Source organism: Macrotis lagotis, chromosome 6 (assembly GCF_037893015.1).
Source record: "Macrotis lagotis isolate mMagLag1 chromosome 6, bilby.v1.9.chrom.fasta, whole genome shotgun sequence".
Lineage (NCBI taxonomy): Eukaryota > Metazoa > Chordata > Mammalia > Peramelemorphia > Peramelidae > Macrotis > Macrotis lagotis.
Window position 1 is genome coordinate 11653756 of NC_133663.1, and position 18356 is coordinate 11672111.

At 48.2% G+C, this 18356-nt stretch overlaps 1 protein-coding gene across 1 annotated transcript in view; it reads right to left on the minus strand.

The window, feature by feature from the left end:
- Nucleotides 1-372: 372 nt before the first annotated feature.
- ESPNL (espin like) overlaps nucleotides 373-18356 on the minus strand; it is a 35260-nt gene continuing 17276 nt past the window's right edge. Inside the window, exons 6-10 of the mRNA XM_074192711.1 lie at nucleotides 17100-17285; nucleotides 4432-4513; nucleotides 2997-3249; nucleotides 2805-2815; nucleotides 373-1948 (exon numbers count right to left, since the gene is read on the minus strand). Of these exons, the coding sequence (XP_074048812.1) occupies nucleotides 373-1948; nucleotides 2805-2815; nucleotides 2997-3249; nucleotides 4432-4513; nucleotides 17100-17285 (2108 nt within the window). The remainder of the gene's footprint in view (nucleotides 1949-2804; nucleotides 2816-2996; nucleotides 3250-4431; nucleotides 4514-17099; nucleotides 17286-18356) is intronic.

Consider the following 18356-nt stretch of genomic DNA (forward strand, 5'->3'; position numbering starts at 1 on the left):
GCCCAGACCTCTCTGAGATCGGAGAGGAGTTGATTTGAACCCATGGAGAGACTTTCCACACCAGGAGTTATTTCACCTGAAAACCAGAGGGGCAGAGAGAAGGACATGGCACATTCATGTCTTCCCAACTGAGTAAATATATTTGCAAATTTGAAGGCATATTGAGGGAATGTCCATGGGTTCGCCTTCCACGTATCCTGAAATGAAAAATGGCCTCTTGACCTGGGAAAAGTGGCGCAAGGTCTGGACAGGCAGATAGCCATTGCTTCTCCATCCACTGTTTATAAGCACACATACACACACACACACACACAAATGCATAAGGCATGCACACACAAAGCCCCGGCAGGGGCCTGGGTCTCCCCATTGATCTCAGTCTCCAAAGTTGAAAATCTCTGCTTCTTTCTCCTTCCAGAAGGCAAAGCTTCTGTCAATGTAGCCACAGATATCTTCACTATTAAAGGATCCGAGTTCAGGGCCACTGCTAGGTCTGCGGCCCCTGGGCTCCTGGGGCCCAGTGTGGGTCACAGCCCTGGGTGGGGGCTGGATGGAGGTGAGCCCCGACTTGCGGACGGGCTCCACTTCCCACTCGGGCTTCTTGCTGCTGCCGAAGAAGCGGGCCTTGATGTCTTCGAAGCCATCCTTCCAGCTTCGCCGGCCGGCTTCGATCTCATCAGTCACTGCCTTATGGAAGCTGCGCACGGTCTCCCAGCTGTGGCCACCCAGGTGGTCAAAGACCTCGAAGCAGAGCAGGTGTCTCATCTTGCGCTCTTCAGGGGGCAGGTCCAGCTCCAGGATCTGGAAGTAGCCCAGCATGAAGAGGTCCAGGGTGAGGCTGTGGTAGTCCATGGGGGCCCCACTGACATAGGGCAGGAACATCTCTGGGGAGTAGGTGATGGGCTGGCGGCTCAGGCGGCGGATCTGCCTGGCGGGTACATGGGAGATGACGTCCTTCCAGTTGCCCAGCAGGTGGGAGATGATGCTTCTCTGCTGGAGTAGCTGGCCGAATTTGCTGGACTCACGAAGGGGAAACTGTCCAGGAAGTGGGAGGGACTCCATTCGGACGGGCCTGGTGGGTGCCGGGGGAAGGCTGGCCTTGGAGGACTCCAGGGTCCTCCTGGCTGCTGTCTTCAGGGCAGGGGTATAGGCCGACTTCTTCCAGTGACTCAGAAAGAGCATGACAATCCGTTCTTTCCGCAGGCTGGAGGAATCGGGCACAGGGGTGGGGCAGGTGCCCGCCTCAGAGGAGGCTTCCTCGCAGCTGATGCCCGAATCACTGGCCTCTTCGGGGTCCCCAGCTGCTTGCGTCTCCCCAGCCTGTGCATTATTCTGCACCCTGGGGGAGGTGACAGCAGCACCAACTTCCCAGGAGGCCCCTGGGCCTTTCCCTGAGGGGACCCTCACTCCACAGGGCAGTCCTGGATTTGTTTGCTTCTCAAAGGTGTCCCTGAGGCTTCTGACGGATACCCCACATTCCAGGATCTCCTTCTCTGCAACACTCCCTGAGGGGCCCACAATACCCCCCTTGACCTTGAATGAGGTCTTGGGGACAGGGGTCTCCTTCAACCTGGCCAGGCCGTTCATGTTCTTCAGCAGCACCGCCATGCTCTTCACCATCCGTGAGATGTGTCCGCACCAATAAGGCAGTGTCTGACCCTCCTCCTCAGCCACGGGAGGAGAAGATTCTTCCTTTTCTGGGTGGCAGCTCAGGAAGCGGCTGTTGACGGTGATGTTGACGATGGGAGCCGGGAGGAGGCTCTGGAGCTCCTCGGCCAGCCGCCCAAGCTCGCTCTCGTATTCTTGGCACCTCTTCCTCATCTGCAGGTTCTCAATCTGCTTCTCCAAGTACACCAGGTCATCCTCTGTCAGTAGCTCGCCATAGGGGCCCAAGATGGCATGGTGGGTCTGTGAGTACCTCCAGTCCCCCACCTCTATGGAGTCACTGCCACTGTTCTGTCAGGAAAGAAAGAGGGAAGAGATGTTGGGGATGCGGATACCATCCCACTTCTAACTCCGAGGCACTAATAGCAACTAATAACTATCTTCCGGGACCCTGGGCAATTCCCCCTAATTTAGAATTGAGAGTTTATTTCACCTTCCCCGGCCCTTGCTCTATTTGGGAGTATAGTCCGCAACTGTCCTTCACCAAAAAGAGACAAGCATTTTTCTTTGGGGAAAGGAAGAATGAGGGAGGGGGGTGCTCCTTGGGTAGGCATTTGTAGACTCTTGATAGATTCCCAGTCAAAATTTCAATGGATTTGTACTCCCAAGGTTCCAGTAGGACAGACTCCACTCATTCCCACTTTTCCCATGCTGTGTGATCCGTGAACCTTTCCCTCAGTTGTCCTCCACCTTAGATAAGTCCAGTTTGTCTGGGGGGAGGGTGCAAAAGGAATGGCTAAGTATTTTAAGCTTCAGAACACAATATACCCTTTTTTCCAAGGACCTCACTACTTGCTTTTCTCCAAGTCCCATTTTCTGGTATCCTTAGGTTGACTCTTAAGGTCATTTATAAAGGGCTCCAAGAACCTTGTTATCTTGGGCTCTTTTCAGTTGTTTTGTTCATCAGTGGGACAAACTACCAAACAATGATCCAAATATTGGTCCAATCAGGTTGCACCAACAACTGCAAACACAAGAAATCACTCTTAAGGTGATGGTTCTGGATCAATGTCAGGCTTTGTCCAATTGGAGATGGTCAATGTGACCACTGTTATGGGTGCCACCCACAACTCAACCCCTTCACCCTCATTGTTAATAGCTCTAGTAAGGCTACTGGATGATTGTTCCTTCATGCCACAGACCCTCCACCCTCCTACTGCTACTCCCCTCTTCATACCCACCCAATGCAGGAGAATAAGCCCTTTCTTTTGACTAGTCTTCACATCTCTCATACCTGCTACATAATAAAGGACTGCCTTGTAAATAAAGAACACAGCTAAATAAATGTTTGCCTTCGTCAAACATCAACCAGCTTCTCCTGGAAAATACCTCACCTTCCATTCTGTCATCTCCTCTGACCAAAGGCGGGCCTGCAGCTTCCGCACCATCACCTGCCGTTTCCATTCTGGGATAGGCTGACCATTCTCGTCCTCCGTGGGCACCAGAGCATCGATGTCCAATGGGTTCAGTTCATCCAGTGGAATAGAGATGAGGCCCTCCTTGGTGTCCTCCTCTGGTTCCATCTTCTTCCTCTGCTCATGGGCTTTATCCTCATTGTATATTGTGGCAACCTTGAAGGGAAGCAGACTGTATTAAATGGAAAGCCCCCTGAACTCAAGGACCCTAGGAAGAGAGACGGGATGCCCCAAGCAGCTCCAGGATACAGGGCTGGGGTGATGGGGTGAGACTGTCTTTGGGGGAGGGGCAGGGATAGAGGAAAAGGAGATGGGTGATGGAGCCCAGCAAAGGGAACCACTGTGCTTCCAGTCTACCAGACATGGGGAGACTCAGGCTGCATGAGGATTTCATTCCATCCTTTATTTACAATCTGCCTCATCTGACCACTGTGGATGGAAGCATCATTAACAATCACAGCCCTTCATTCCGATGCAGCATTAAGACCATAGCCTTGGAACTTGGAAAGGTTATTAAAAACATTGATTTCACAGGCCCTCACTCATTTTATAGATGAGGAAACCAAACCCTAGGAAGTTGAGTGATCTCTCCAGATTGACACATCTAAGAATACCTGAAGAAGGATTTGAACTCAGGTCTTCCTGCCTCCCAGTTCAGCATCACTAACTCACAAAGAGAGGGAAAGGAGAGGAATTTAGAGAGGAAAAGGAGCTGAAATCCTTCTTCCAGGTTCTAAAGAATGCTGACATCTTCAGTAGCCCCACAAGTTCCAGAGAAGGCCCCCAAAGCAGCCCCAATTCCAGTCTCTCAGTTGACAGATGCTTTCCAGTCCATGTGATGGTGCTGCTCCTGGGAGCCCCTGATGTCGCTTATTGAAATAAAAATCAATAAACTTAGAAGCAATTAAAAGTCACTATCTGTTTCCATTAGGTACAGTCATTTGTGTCCTTCGATGCTCCTAAGAGCATCACCATTAAGCCAAATACTTTGGTTGGAGAGCTGGATGGTCACTCCCAAAGTCAAAAAGCATCAATTAGGCACTTGTTGTGTGCAGCCACTCATCGAGGCTCTTCTGGGACCAAGAGGCAGGAATGGGTATCCCAGGGGGAGGGAACAAGGGCCAACGAGTTCACCAGGGAATGTGGAGCTCAATTCAGCACACATTTACAGAGCATCCTCCTTATGCAGAACACATGAAAATATCAAAAATATATTTTAATAACTGGAAACAAAGTAGATCCTCAAGGACTGGGCAATGACTAAACAAACTGTGGTCCCTGAATGTAATGGAATAGTAGTAGTTCGTGTCTAGAATCTCAATTATTGGTGTGGATGCCATATGTGCCACCATACCTCTGCTCCCAACCTCTGAACTCCTCAGACCAGGAAAGGGTCAGATTCTTGAGAGCAGGGACCACTTCATAATGTTGCAGATCTAGAAGGCGCCATAAATGGGGAAACTGAGATCCTGGGAAGTTAACTCGTTTGTCCTGGGTTCCATAGTAAGTAATAGGCAAGAATCAAATTTAATTCAATTGAATTGAATTGAACTGCAGTGAAGAAACTTGCATTCTATAAGGGGAAACTATATACACAGATGAATAAATGCAAAATGTTTTTTTGCTTATTCCTGTAATTTCTACCAATGAAGATAGACACCTACCCTATAACTAGAGATAAGAATGCTAATGCATTGTTGGTGGAGCTGTGATTGGTCCAACCATTTAAAAAATCATTTGAGAATTATGTAAAGAAAGTGTCAAAATGTCCATGATTATCCCCCAAAGTTTTCACTGCTAATAACCCATGCTCCCCAAGGAGGTCATTGACAAAAAACATAGCTCTCTATATACCAAAATAATTTCTATATAACAAAATATTCTCAATATGCCAAAATATTTTTAGTAACTGAAAACAGAGTAGATCCTCATAGACTGGGTAGTGGATAAAGAAATTATGGTAGGGGCAGCTAGGAGGCACAGTAGATAGGGCACTGGCCCTTGAGTCAGGAGGACCTGAGTTCAAAGCTAACCTCAGAAATTAATAATTGCCTAGCAGTGTGACCTTGGGCAAGTCATTTGACCCCATTGCCTTAAATAAATTTAAAAAATAAACTGTGGTAATGTGGTGGAATATTTTCTGTAAGAAATGAGACACAAGGAATACAGAGAAGAATATACATAGACATGATATGATCTGATTCAGAGTGAAGTAAGCAGCTAGGAACCAATATATACAGTGACTCCCACCATGGAAATGGAAAGAACAAAAATCAAAATACAATGCAAACTGAGTGCTGCCAGATCATAAAGAATAAGCTTGGTTCTAAGAAGAGACAAGAGGAGACACCCCAATTTCTCTTGCCAGAGGTCAGAACCTGGGGGGCAGGACGGTAGGACAGAAGATGGTTTACAAATACAGTTTTTTTGATGTGCTGATGGATCTTGCTGGACTTTTTAGTATTGTTTTTATGATCTTTAATTCATAATCTGACATGGGGTTTAACACACACACACACACACACACACACACACACACACACACACACGCACCTATAATACCAGGAACAAGAAAGTGTGAGGTCCAAGGGGAACCAGTCAGTAAAGACGGTCCTGGGAAAGCTCCATTCTGCATTCGCTATGGACATTCATTATCCGCCTGTGCCTAAGGAAGGAGTTCTGATTGTGAGGGATACTTGAAAAAGGTAGAAAAGAAAGGTCCCCTCCCTGGGATGGCAGTGCCAGAAAATTGCCAGTTAATGAGAAGCATATCTGGTCTGGTGGATGAAGGACTGGGCCTAGATTCAGGAGCCCAGCTGTCTAAACTCCACCTCAGTTCTCATTCAAGGGCAAGTAATTTGATTTCCTTGAGGCTCAATCTGTACAATGGGGACGCACCACCTTCCCCATAGAGTTGGGATTTGCAAACTTCAAGGTCCAAGATAAACATCAGTTTTCCCTAAACCAGATGTTCTCCTTGGTGCTGATTTTCCTCCCAGGAAAGGTTCATCAGCCTGTCAGGGCTCCATCCCTCAGTCCTTATTCCAAGTCTCTGGGGAATGTGGTACCTTGGAAAGCTCTCCAGATCCACATTCTGAGGTCTTGGATTCAAACCCATGTTCTGCCAATCCTAACCTGTGTAACCATTGACAAGTCACCTTTCTTCCCTTGGTTTCCTCATCTATAAAATAGAAAAGTGAGGCCAGAGGACACCCCCCCAGTCCTTCCCAGTTCTCCATCTGTGAACCCCTAGAGCACCAAGAGGCATCCTGTTTCCCTGTCCCTTACCATGGCCTCAAAGACAGTGAACTCATTCACACTAGGGTGGAAATGAATGAAATCAGACCTTTCTTGAGATCAGCTTTTGGTCATGGGTGGGGAAAGAGAAGGGAGGACATCTGGCACCTGGAGACAGGAGAGGGCCCGTCTCATGTATGAGGAGAGATCAGTTTCCCTGATCTGCTTGAGTTGGAGCCCTCATAGAAAGCCTCTGGTCCACTTACAAAGAGGAGGCAGAAACCACACCAACAGGAAACGCCAAGGCAGAGGCTGGAATTATCAGGTAAAATACAATCAGGACAGTTCATTTTTCATTTTCACTTGATAATAGCCTGCCTGCTTCCACATAAGGATCCCATCTCAATTATTCACACTTTAATGAGAACGAGCCCAAGTTTTTCCACTCAAATGCATTTCTCAGCCCTAACTTTGACTCTGTCCCGAGCCTGGCTAACAACAGTAACAAGAGGCAAGGGTAGGAATTGAACCCTGGGCCTCTGGATCCAGATAACAGTTCTCTTTGTCCTCCACTCCACCAAGCTGCCCTAGTTATTAAAGTAATGAGCAGAGTTCCTATCTCCAATTCTCATTTGGACCTGGTCATTTTATCCACTGATGGACCTCATTCCCATTAGAGGAGAGGGACTCTGAAATGGTAGAAGAGAAAGAAGGTAGGGTCAGGCTTTGAATTCCACCTTTAGCATCATGGGGTGCGACCCTGACCCAGGTAATTAATTTCTCTGATCTCAATTTCCTCATCTGTAAAATGACTGGTGAGACTAGCTGATCTACAAGACCTTCTGGGTCAAAGTCCAACAACGTGTGTGTGAGTGTGAGTGTGTGTGGGTCAGTGTGTCTGTGTGTGTGTGGGGGTCAGTGTGTGGGGGTCAGTGTGTGTATGTGTGTGTAGTCATGTATCTCAATCACCTGATACACATTCAGAATAAACAGTTCAGAAAGCCATAGACTTGGATCTTGGGGATCACTCAGTACAACTCTTTCCACTGTATAGCTCAGAGGCATCAAACCTCCAATCCTCAATACTTCTGTGTGGGTGAACTAGAGAACTAGACTGGAATGTAATTGAGAGGACAGCTAGGTGGCACAGCAGATAGAGCACCGGTCCTGGAGTAAGGAAGACCTGAGTTCAAATCTGGTCTCAGACACCTAATAATTACCCAGTTATATGATTTTGGGCAAGTCACTTAAACCCTATTGCCTAAAAAAAAAAAAACAAAAAACTGAGTACCCATGTTTCCACTGATTTTTGACCCCTGCTTTTGGGCTCCCCCAGTAAGAGAGGGGGTGAAGAATGAAATTCTCAGAGGACTCCAGGGCCCAAACCCCAAACTCACCCCCTTGCCCAATGGTTGTCATGTGAATTGGCAATGATGCCCACTCAGTACCATCATAGATCTAAGACCTGGTCTCTAATGATCCTTTTTGTTATCTGCTCTTTCATTTTAGGGACTTGTCCCATTTCTGAACCAGCTCCGTCTTTGTAGTGAGATGGCTGCTGCCAAACATTTTGTGAGACAGAAGCAGGGTTCATATATCCAGAGGCGATGGAGATGGTTCCCTATCTTAGGAGTGATCGAAACTGAGAGCTCACCTGGTGGGTGCAGTCCCCAAAGTGGATTGCATGCCCAGGGACCCTGAAATTTAACTCCAAAGGACCTCAGGGAAGAGAGTCTGGAACTTTCACTGGACACCCTAGCCGTAAGTGGGAATTCTCATAACCAAGACAAATTCATCCAGGTATTGGGGGGAGGGTGCATTTTTCTCTGCCCATGGTGGGTCCTGGGTCTGGACTGCTAACAGTACCCCAGCCCTGTCTGAACTCTTAGCCCACCTGAGACCCCTCCCCATCCCCAAGGGCCCCCCTTTCAACATCCAGCTCTCCATGAGCTCCGGGCTCTAAGCCTCTGTGTTCCTGGGCTCAGCATCCCTCATTCAGTGGAAGATTCCACCTACAAGATCAAACCTTCCATAAAGAGCCCGAAACAGTTTTCCTGGTCCAAGAATGAGGTCAGGGGGTATCAGAGCCCAGACAGACTGGTACCACCTTCCTCAAGGAGCCAACTTCATGGCTACTGGTCCCATGGCTGGACTTGGGATAGTTGGGTTTGAGAGATGGAAGAGGACCCAGAGCCCCTCAGGCCAATGTCATCATTTTACAGTGAGGAAGCCGGAACCCAGATAAAGGAAGGGACTTGCCCAAGGTCACACAAAAGTCACATTTGAACCCCGGTCCTCTGGCTCCACACGTGACCCCCCTTTTCTCCCAGGACTGGCTGCTGCCCAATTTACAGATGAGGGAACTGAGGATGAGAGAGGTCACACGACTTGCCCCAGGTCATCCAGCTAGCGGACCCTCTATCTAGAGCCCGCTAGACCAAATGGAAAAGTGCCAGGGCTCCAAATCCTTGTCACACTTCCCTTCCAGGAGGGGAGAGGGGAGTCAGTGAAACCTAACCCTCGGCTCACCCACAGACTCTGGGCATCCTAGGGAAGAGGAAACCCCTTCTGGGCCCTTAAAGGACCACCCAAACGGGAAACACGACAGAGGGATTTGGAGGAGCAGGATGGGAGTAGGGGAAATCCATTTCAAGAGCCAGCAGGAAGGACCCAACAGAGAGCTGGGGGGGGATAGGTCAGCCCCCCCCAAACTGCAACCCTTGTGGGACAAAGGGCCAGCCCTGGACAACTCACCATGAGGAGAAGCTGGAGCTGCCAGCCCACCAGCCTGGATGCACCTGACCAGCCCATCATGCTATGCACCAGCCTCCTCCAGAGAGGATGGGGGGTCAGGGAGTCAGTCTTAGCGTGCCATCAATATTTGAAGGCCTGGGGTATCAGTATCATGTGGCTGGCTCACCATCAGGTGGGATGGGGTGCTGGATCTCTTACCTGAAGCTGTCAGGAGGGAGCCTGGCAGCCTCCCTTGGGAGAACATTGCCCATCCTGGAAGCTCCAGAGGTCAGATCTTCCAGGATGGCCCAAGAGAACCTCACAGGAAAGTGGGTGGGAGTCAAGAAACCACCTGGGCTCGTGCACCTGCATTACTGGGGGTGCCTCCCTGTTACTAAATGGTTACAAGTTGAATGTGATGAACCCCATTATTCCTCAAAGGCAGGCCCCTCGGGAAGATTGCTGGCCCCAGACAAGGCCTGGTTTTATATCCTCCCTCGGAGGTGCCACCCACCTGGCTGTTCCTCCATCTCCTGACTCTGGGTCTTTGCCCGGGCTGTGCCCACATTCAGAAGGCTCTCCTTCACCTCCACCTGCTTCCATCAAGACTCAGTTCAAACCCCACCTTCTGAAAGAGACCTTTCCTCATCCCCCATTATGCTCGTGCCACCCCCCGAGGCCACCTCCTGCTTCTACTGACTTATCTTTTCTGTTCCCAGTAATCAGCAGACAATCTTCCCCATTAGCATGGGAGATCTCTGAAGGCAAGGGCTCTTCATATCTCTGTGCCGCCCACCCCCCCCAGACTAGTACAGCGCAGAGTATGCTGTAAGTGTCTATTAAATGCTTGTCAACTGATGGCCCTAGGGATGGGCTAGATTCGATGACCTGTACAGCCCTGCCCAAGGAACATACCTTTATTAAGTGCCTGCTGTGTGCCTCACATGCACTGGCTGAATGTTCTACAGACATTAGCCTGAAGATTGAGAGCTCAGAGGGGCCGGGGAAACAACCTCATTTTGCAGAGAAAATCTGAGGTCCAGAAAGGGAAGAGGCCCATCCTGGAGGACAGGTGCTCCCAGGTGCAAAGCCATCGATGCCCTGGCCCATGGACCCGGCCAACAGGAAGACTCTCCCCGAGGCCAGGAAGTTGGGGGTGGAGAAGGGGCAGTAGAAGGGAGCAGCCATGGTCTGAACCCTGGTCATTCTGCCTTTGGGTCTGGAAGTCTGCAGGGTAGCACACCCTGATGTGAGGAATCAGTAGATCTGATGGCAGCTCCCGGGAGGCAGCGAGGTGCAATGGGTAGAGCCTTGGCTTCAGCATCGAAGCCCCAGACCCCAGATCCCAGTTCTTCTGCTCATGGTGATCCGTGTGCCATCAGCTGAGGTGCCCCCACCCAGCCCAGGCCTCACTTGCCTTCTCTGTAAAAAGGTTGGACTCTGGTCTCTGGAGCCTCTTCTGGTTCTAAACTTTAAACCCCAAATCCTAATAGAATAGGGTGGTGGTGGGGTGAAGAGTGGGGCTGCTATTATTGCTAATAATAGTAATAACTCATGTTTGAATGGCCCTTTAAGACTTACAAAGTCAGGGAAAGCCACAGTCTCCTTTAGAGTCTGCTTCGGACACACACAGACTGTGTGACCCTGGGCAGGTCACTGTAAAGTCTCCGTGCCCCAGAGCCCTCTACAAGCCCAGGTTGCAGACCATCGACTGAAGGAGGAAAGTTAGCTTACACGCTGTCTCTCCCACTGGAACGCAAGCTCCAGGGAGCAGGTTCACGTTTTGGCCGTTTCTGGTCCAGCCAGCGTCCATCACAGCCAGCTGTTTTTTGACTTGACTAGACTGAAAAAGCATTTATAACGAGCACACCCTCCCTGGGGGAGATGCGCAACAAGGCAAACCCCGCTTTGGGGGTGGAGGGGAGGCTTCTTTTGTGTTTAGCAATGACTCCGAGAAAGACAAGGACGACAAACTTGTCAGACATTCAGATGACTTAGAATTGGAGGTTTAGGGGCAGCTAGGTGGCACAGTGGATAGAGCACCGGCCCTGGAGTCAGGGGGACCTGAGTTCAAATCCAGCCTCAGACACTTCATAATTACCTAGCTGTGCGGCCTTGGGCAAAGCACTTAACCCCATTGCCTTGCAAAAACTTAAAAAAAAAAGTCCAGATTGCAGAGTTTAGACCCCAGAGATTGCTGGGGAGTTTATGAGGGACTGAATTTATAAGGAGTAATCAAGAAAAGCAAATGTTTTCAGGGAATGTTTTGCAATCCACTATTAAGCAAAGAGGCAGCATGGACAAGAGTTCTGGAGTCAGAAAATGCAGATTCAGATCCTGCCTCAAGTAGGACCCCAACCAAGCCCCTTCTTCTCCCTGGATTTCAGATTCCTCATCTCCAAAGTACAAAGAGTGGAGGAGAGGGTTTCTGAGCTCCTTCTAGTGTAGGGTCCCCCACTCTCTAGGGCTCATACACGGGGGAGGGGTCACAGAAGGGGGCCCAGCTCTGGCTCGGGTGCTCCATTACAAGAGGCTTCCTCAGAATCAGAAGTCCCTGGCTCCCCACCCCCACCTCCCCAAGCACAGCACGCCTTGACTAATAATGATTAATGATTAATAATATCCACCATTTCTATAACCACTTAAGGGTTTCAAAGTTCCTTACAAACCTTCTCTCCTCTGAGACTCACAACCAGTAAGGGCGAGAGAGGAAGGGGGAGGCAGAGTTCTTTATGTCTCCGAGCAAGGAGATTATTTCTTTATCCTCAGGGCCTGGGCCACAGTGAGCGCTCAATAAATGTTTTTGGATATAGGAAAAAGAGACTGGGGAAGGATAAGCCAATTACCCAAGGTCACACAGCCAACAAGCATCAGAAGCAAAATTTGAACCCAGGTCTTCCTAATTCCAAGTTCACCCTCATTACCACTCTAGAACAGTCAGGGACGAGGGCTATTCTGTATAGGAAATATTCCTTGGTGAAGAAATATCACCAACTGTAATCTATGCTCGTGCTTTCAAAGAATTCAGGTCCAAAAAAATGCACTTTGGAGGAAAAGTGAATGGAAATTAAACATTTCTTAGACTAAGAAGGTGCTTCAGGATTTATAAACTGTCCATTTATAAACTGGTTTATAAACTGTCCAAACTGGTTATTTCATCATGTGATGATGAATCCCCATATTAGAAGAAACCTCAAAGACTTAGAGAGTGCTTCCTCATCTGGGAATTGTGAATTTCTTTTTAAAAATAGTTTTAATTTCTTCGTTTCCATAGAATCTGTTTCCTTTCTAGTCCTAAGTAGAGGGCTCTCAGTCTCTCCAGACTCACAGAAAGGGAAGAGCCTTTGGCAAGGGGAGAAGTCCAAAGCAATGCCAGGTTGGGGTGGGGGGGGTCTCATGATTGGTGCATGCCATGCCAGGAGTAGGTCTTGAACCCAGGACATCCTGGATTCAAGTTTCTGGTATACTGAAGTCATTCCTAATGGTTACTTTGCAGGTTTCTGGCAGGAAATCTGGTTCTTGGTGTATTATGATTGTCTGGTCTCTGGGTAAATGGCAGCTTAGGAAGCTGGATGACTGAGACAAAGGCAGGCTGGCATCCTGTGCCCAGCCTGAGTCTTTTCTGACTGACTGAGAGTTTGGTCCTTTCTTCTCACTGGCCTTTGGTTGTTTTCTCTTCTTTCCAGTGACATTGGCACCTTGACTAGTCTTGGCATACATTATGCAGGGGCTACTTCGGCGGTAATATAACCCAATGACCAAAGAAAATCTTGCCCCACTTGATGAAAACCCTGAAATCAAGCCTGGCAGCTGAGATTCCGTTACAAGCCCTGAGTGACCTGACTCTTTGAGCCCTCTCCTGAGAGGAAGGGGACCCAGAGGCCCAGCTAGGGGCTGCCACAAAGCAGTAGGGGACCTCCTGCAGACTGGGCCACTGCATCCTTCTGTTTCAGATGAGGGGACCAGCCTAGATGACTGGCCATGGTCTCTGAGCTCTAGTAACTAACTCTATGATTCCTAGAAATGAGTAGGGCTCAGGGTTCCCTGGAAAGAATAAGCCCCTTGGTGGCCCTGCCCTGATCAGTGAAAGAACCCTAGAAATAGAGTCAGGAGCCAGGATGAATAGTTTATATTTTACCATAGAGTACATGGAGAGTCACTGATAACTTCTGAGCAGGAAGTTGACACGGTCAGATCTGCACTTTAGGAAGTTTTTTTTGCCACTTCTATGGAGAATGTTTTAAAATGGGGTGGGGGACAGGGAAGACTAGAACCAAGGAGACTGACTAGGAAGCCACTGCAGGGCAGAGATGATGAGGGATGTGAATTATAATGCTGTCATCACTCCGGGATGATTTCCTATACCTCCTCCTCCTCAGGCACTCTGCATTCCAACCAAAACAGCCTACTTGCCATAGCCTATACACAACATTACATGGACCCATATGAACAGCCTTGCCCTAGTGTCAGAGTCACTGCTTCTCTAATCATTACTGCCCCTCATGAATGGGTGCTGCCTCCAGTAAGAGACCGTTCTTTACTGATTCTTTGATTTCTCTATTGACAAAGAAGAAAAACAAACCCTTTGTTTGTATTTGCTCAGTATCCATTTATTCATGGAGTTATTGAATGGACCTAAATAATTATTGTCAACACATTATTTTATAGCAGACTGCTGAGCCTTTTCTGAATGTGCAGCTGGAACACCCAAGGCCCCTTTCATTCACTTCCTTACAGTGATAATACCGGTGTCTAAAGCTTCATAAAAAAAAATCTATTTATCTTCATCATACACTGAGACGTATGTGCCTCAGACATATGTGCCAAGAGGACACAGAACAGAAAAACAAGCCGAGAAAACAGCAGGTCCTCCTTGAAGAAGAGACAATACTATCACATTTGAAAAAAAATTCACAAATGCATTGGGGCTGAAGTTTGGGGGCTTGACCTGCAAGGCACAATGTGCCCACATGGGAGGAGATGTGAGTTTTAAACAAGATTGAGAATAGAAAATGGTGCCTTGTTAGGAAGCCTGGAATTCATCCCTATTTGCCTCAGTTTTCTTATTATTAAAATGGGAATAATAGCACCTCCCTCCAGAGTTGTAAATCACTTGACCTACAAGGTTCCTTCCACAGTATTTACGAGCAACCTGTATGGTCAGAGCACCAGGTCAAGTTTCTCTAAGCTCAAGTCCCTGTCCTGCAGGAATTCACAAGGGAAGAAGTAAGGAAGAAGCCAAAATCAAGAGCCTTAATGTTAAAACAATGTTTCCAATGTTTATCTTTGTATCTCTATCACCTCAAATGATGCTGAACACAGAACAATATTGCCGATGGATTGATATAAAGGTAGTTTGTACCTGATGTCTCCTCCGATAGAATGCAAGCTCTAAGGTGTGCCTCTGAATCTCCAACACCTTGAATACTGCCTGCATACAACAGGCACTCAATAAATGTTTGCTGGTACTACTAGCATCTACATGAAGGAACTCTCAAGTTTTACCTCACACCCAAGTAGTTGGATGACAAAGATGGGAATAATCAATTTTGCACAGGCATGACAAAGACATTGCTAGTGGACCTGTGAATTACACCATCTACTCTGGAAAGTTATTTGGAACTATGCAAGGAGGGCAACTAAAATGTCTATATCCTTTGACCTAGGATACCACCTAAAAGACATGCAGTGCTGTGAGATCAATGACCAAAAAAGTCCCCATATACACTAATTTATAGCATTATTTTTGTAATAGCAAAGAACTAGAAACAAAGTAGATGACCAACAACTGAGAAATGGATGACCCAATTATGGCAATTTATGACTATCTCATAGGAAAGGAAGAGAATAGCAAATATAGAGACATTCAAGGCATAAGGGCTGATGCAACAGTAAGATGAGCCAGGAAAATGATGGCCCAATGAACCCAATGATGTCAATGGCAAGAATAGAAATCAAAGCATTGAAACAGAATTCTGTGAAGTTAGAATGATCCAGTTTGTCCCCAAAGAAGAGCTAGAAGAAGATACATCTCCCGCTTCTTCACAGAGGTGGGGAAATGTGAGTGTGAACACTGAATACAATAGCCCCCTTTTTGACAGATTTGTTAGTTTCAAGGGATTTTTTCCTTCTTTCTCTTCCTAATGTGAAATGTCGATAAAGAAGATGTCGATAATCTGTTTAAAATTCTTGTTGTATTTGCACAGGATTGTTCAAATGTGAAGGCAGCCCAGAATGTGTGGAGGGAAGATGAGAAGAGCCTTGAATGTCAGGCAAAGGGGGTTGGATTTTACTTGGGAGACTATAGGAAGCTACAGATTAGCTTTAAACTAAGGACTGGTGAGGAAAGAGCAGGACCAGGCTGGCTGTGGTGTGTGAAGGAGGGAGACACTTGAAGGGACTGACAGGGTGAGGCCTAATCCAGGGAGAGATGGGATAGAAGTAGAAGGGAAGTCCATTGGAAACCAACCAGATATAAGTGGGAAGCAATCATCCTGACCAGCACTTACCCAGCACTTCAATGTTTGCAATGGAAAGGAAGGAATAAGCATTTATAGAGCACCTAACTGTGTGCCTAGTGTTTTGCTCAGTTTTTTTACAATTTTTTTAGTTTTACAAATGTGATCTCATCTCACCCCATGTGATGAACTTTGCCTAAATATTTCATTTATGCTTTAAGATCACACAGCATTCTTAACCCCATTTTGCATGAGACAAAGATGAGGTATAGAAAAGTTAAGTGACTAGTTCAGGATCACACAGCTGGTAGGTATCAGTAGTTGTAGGGAAGTGCCACAGTGCACAAACAGACAGGCCTGGAGTCAGGAAGAACTGAGTTCAAATAAAATCTCAGATACTTCTTAACTGTGTGACCTAGGGTCAATCGCAATCACTCGCTGCCTCAGTTTCCCCATCTTTAAGTTAAGGACAGTAATAGCACCTTCCTCCTGGAGTTATTGTGAGGATCAAATAAGATAAAGTTTATAAAGTACTTGACACATTTTTACACCACTATATAAAAGTCAGTTATTGCCATTGCTTTTCCTGTTTCCAAAACTAGAGCCTTACTTTCAACCCTCTTGGATGGTTTTTGGATGGGTGGGTGGGAGGATGGATGGATGGATGGGTGGGTGGCGGATTAATGGGTGGGTGATGGATAGATGGTGGGTGGGTGGGTGGATGGATGGATGAGTAGGTGGGTGGATGGATGGTGGGTGGATGGGTGGATGGATGGGTGAGTAGGTAGGTAGGTGAGTGGGTGGATGGATGGATGGATGGATGGATGGATGGATGGATAAATAGATGGATAAATGAATGAACAAATGAATAAGTGACAAATGAATGAATGAATTAGTACTTTGGCTCTGTCACTCACAGGTATTCCCTCCCAAAGTCCCTCTAGAACTTGGGAGGCCAGTCCAGTGACAGTCCTCTCTGTGGTCAGCCAGGTGAGGCCTTGGTTAGGCAGACAGGCAGGAGGGTGGCAGGTAGCTGGACCATCAGTCCATCACCAGGCTTACACTCAGCTTTTCCCAGAGTGTCAAGCACATCCTCTAAGAACAAAGGGTCACCTCTACACCTCAATAAGGCAGCTAAGGAGGACTTTGGAGATGACTGGCAGGGAGGCAACAGCATCCAGGAGAGAGGACTGGTCCTGGGTCAAGGAAGCCAGGGTTCAAGTTGGCCTCGGACTTGACTGACTAGAACCCTGGGCCAGTCCCTTACCCTCTCAGGGCTCTAGGAGATGCTCTAGGGAGTAGCAGGGCAGGTGTGGACCTGTATAAGTAGAGAACCATTTCCCAACTAAGAGCTCCCCATAGGAAAAAGAGAGACTTTAGGACAACGTTCCGAGTTTTCCTGAAGCTGGCAGGAAAAGTGACCCCATCAAACAGGGTACAGCCAGCCAGCCAGGGAGACAGGCAGACAGGCAGACAGGCAGGAATTAAAATGTGAGCAGCAGGAGGGCAGCTAATGAACAACAGTGTGGCCAAAGACCCTGCATACGTGAGTACTGGCCCTGGCGGGGGCCACTGTTCCCTCCACACTACTCACTCTGGGCCTCAGTTTCTTCCTCTGTAAAATAGGCTAGGAGGTCTTCCTTCCAGTGCTGGTGGAAGAAGGTGTGTAGGAGCTGGTATCCCACCAGCCCACGAGACCTCCCACACCAGGGCCCAGGAAGAGATGCAAAGTGGGGAAGGCAAAGACCCTCGTCCACCAGGATAAAATCACAGGTGACAACTGCAGGTCATTTGTCATGGGGGAAATGATCTCTTTCAACACCTTCTGCCAGAGTCTGTGATGGAAGATACCTAAGCCAAGCCAGGAGGAGGCCGGTGATACCCAATCTGCCATCAATATTGCAGCAGGCTGCATCAGCGCCTGGGTGGGGGAGGGGGAGGGGGAGGGGTGGGCCCAGATCAGGGTTGGGAGGAATGGGGGCCCAGTTGAGTCTGGGTGGGGAGGGGGTGCAGAGGGGAGAGGATACAGCCAGGTGGGTCTCTCCTCCAGCCAATGACCAGTGACTAGGGCCCCCTAGTGACTCTGGTCTAACACACGAACACTGCCCGGCATTTACTACAATATAACTTGGTCAGAGCGAAAGCCCAGTGGTTCAGTGGCGAGAATGCCAGCCTGGAGTAAGGAGGACCTGAGTTCAAAAAGGACCTCAGCACTTAAGGAGTTGTGTGACTCTGGGCAAGTCACGTCACAGCCTTGCCTCAGTTTCCTCATCAGTAAGATGAGCTAGAGAAGGGAATGGTGAACCACTCCTGTATCTCTGCCAAGAGAATCCCAAATGGATCACAAAGAGTCAACACCCACAGCAAAGTGGTTCTCTATCCCACTCTACAGATGTTGTTCTCTTCTTCCTCTGGCTCTCCCATAACACCCCGTACCAAATGTATTCAGACCTTCACTGAAAGAAAGAGGGGAAGGAAGGAAGGAAGCTTAGTTTCTAAGGGAGGGAGGGAGGGAGGGAGGGAGGAAGGGAGGGAGGAAGGGAGGGAGGGAGGAAGGGAGGGAGGGAGGAAGGGAGGGAGGGAAGGGAAGGAAGGAAGGAAGGAAGGAAGGAAGGAAGGAAGGAAGGAAGGACGGAAGGAAGGACGGAAGGAAGGACGGAAGGAAGGAAGGAAAAATAAAACCTAAATCAATTATCAATTTTTTTTCTTCCTGAGATAAATTAACCAAAGGTGGGGAATGGGGTGGGGAGGGGGAGATGGGGGGTGGGGGGAGAAAATCATTGCTTCACTTCAGAATGAAACCGATCTTGCAGCTTTCCTAAGATCTTTGAAGCAGAATATGACTGCAAGG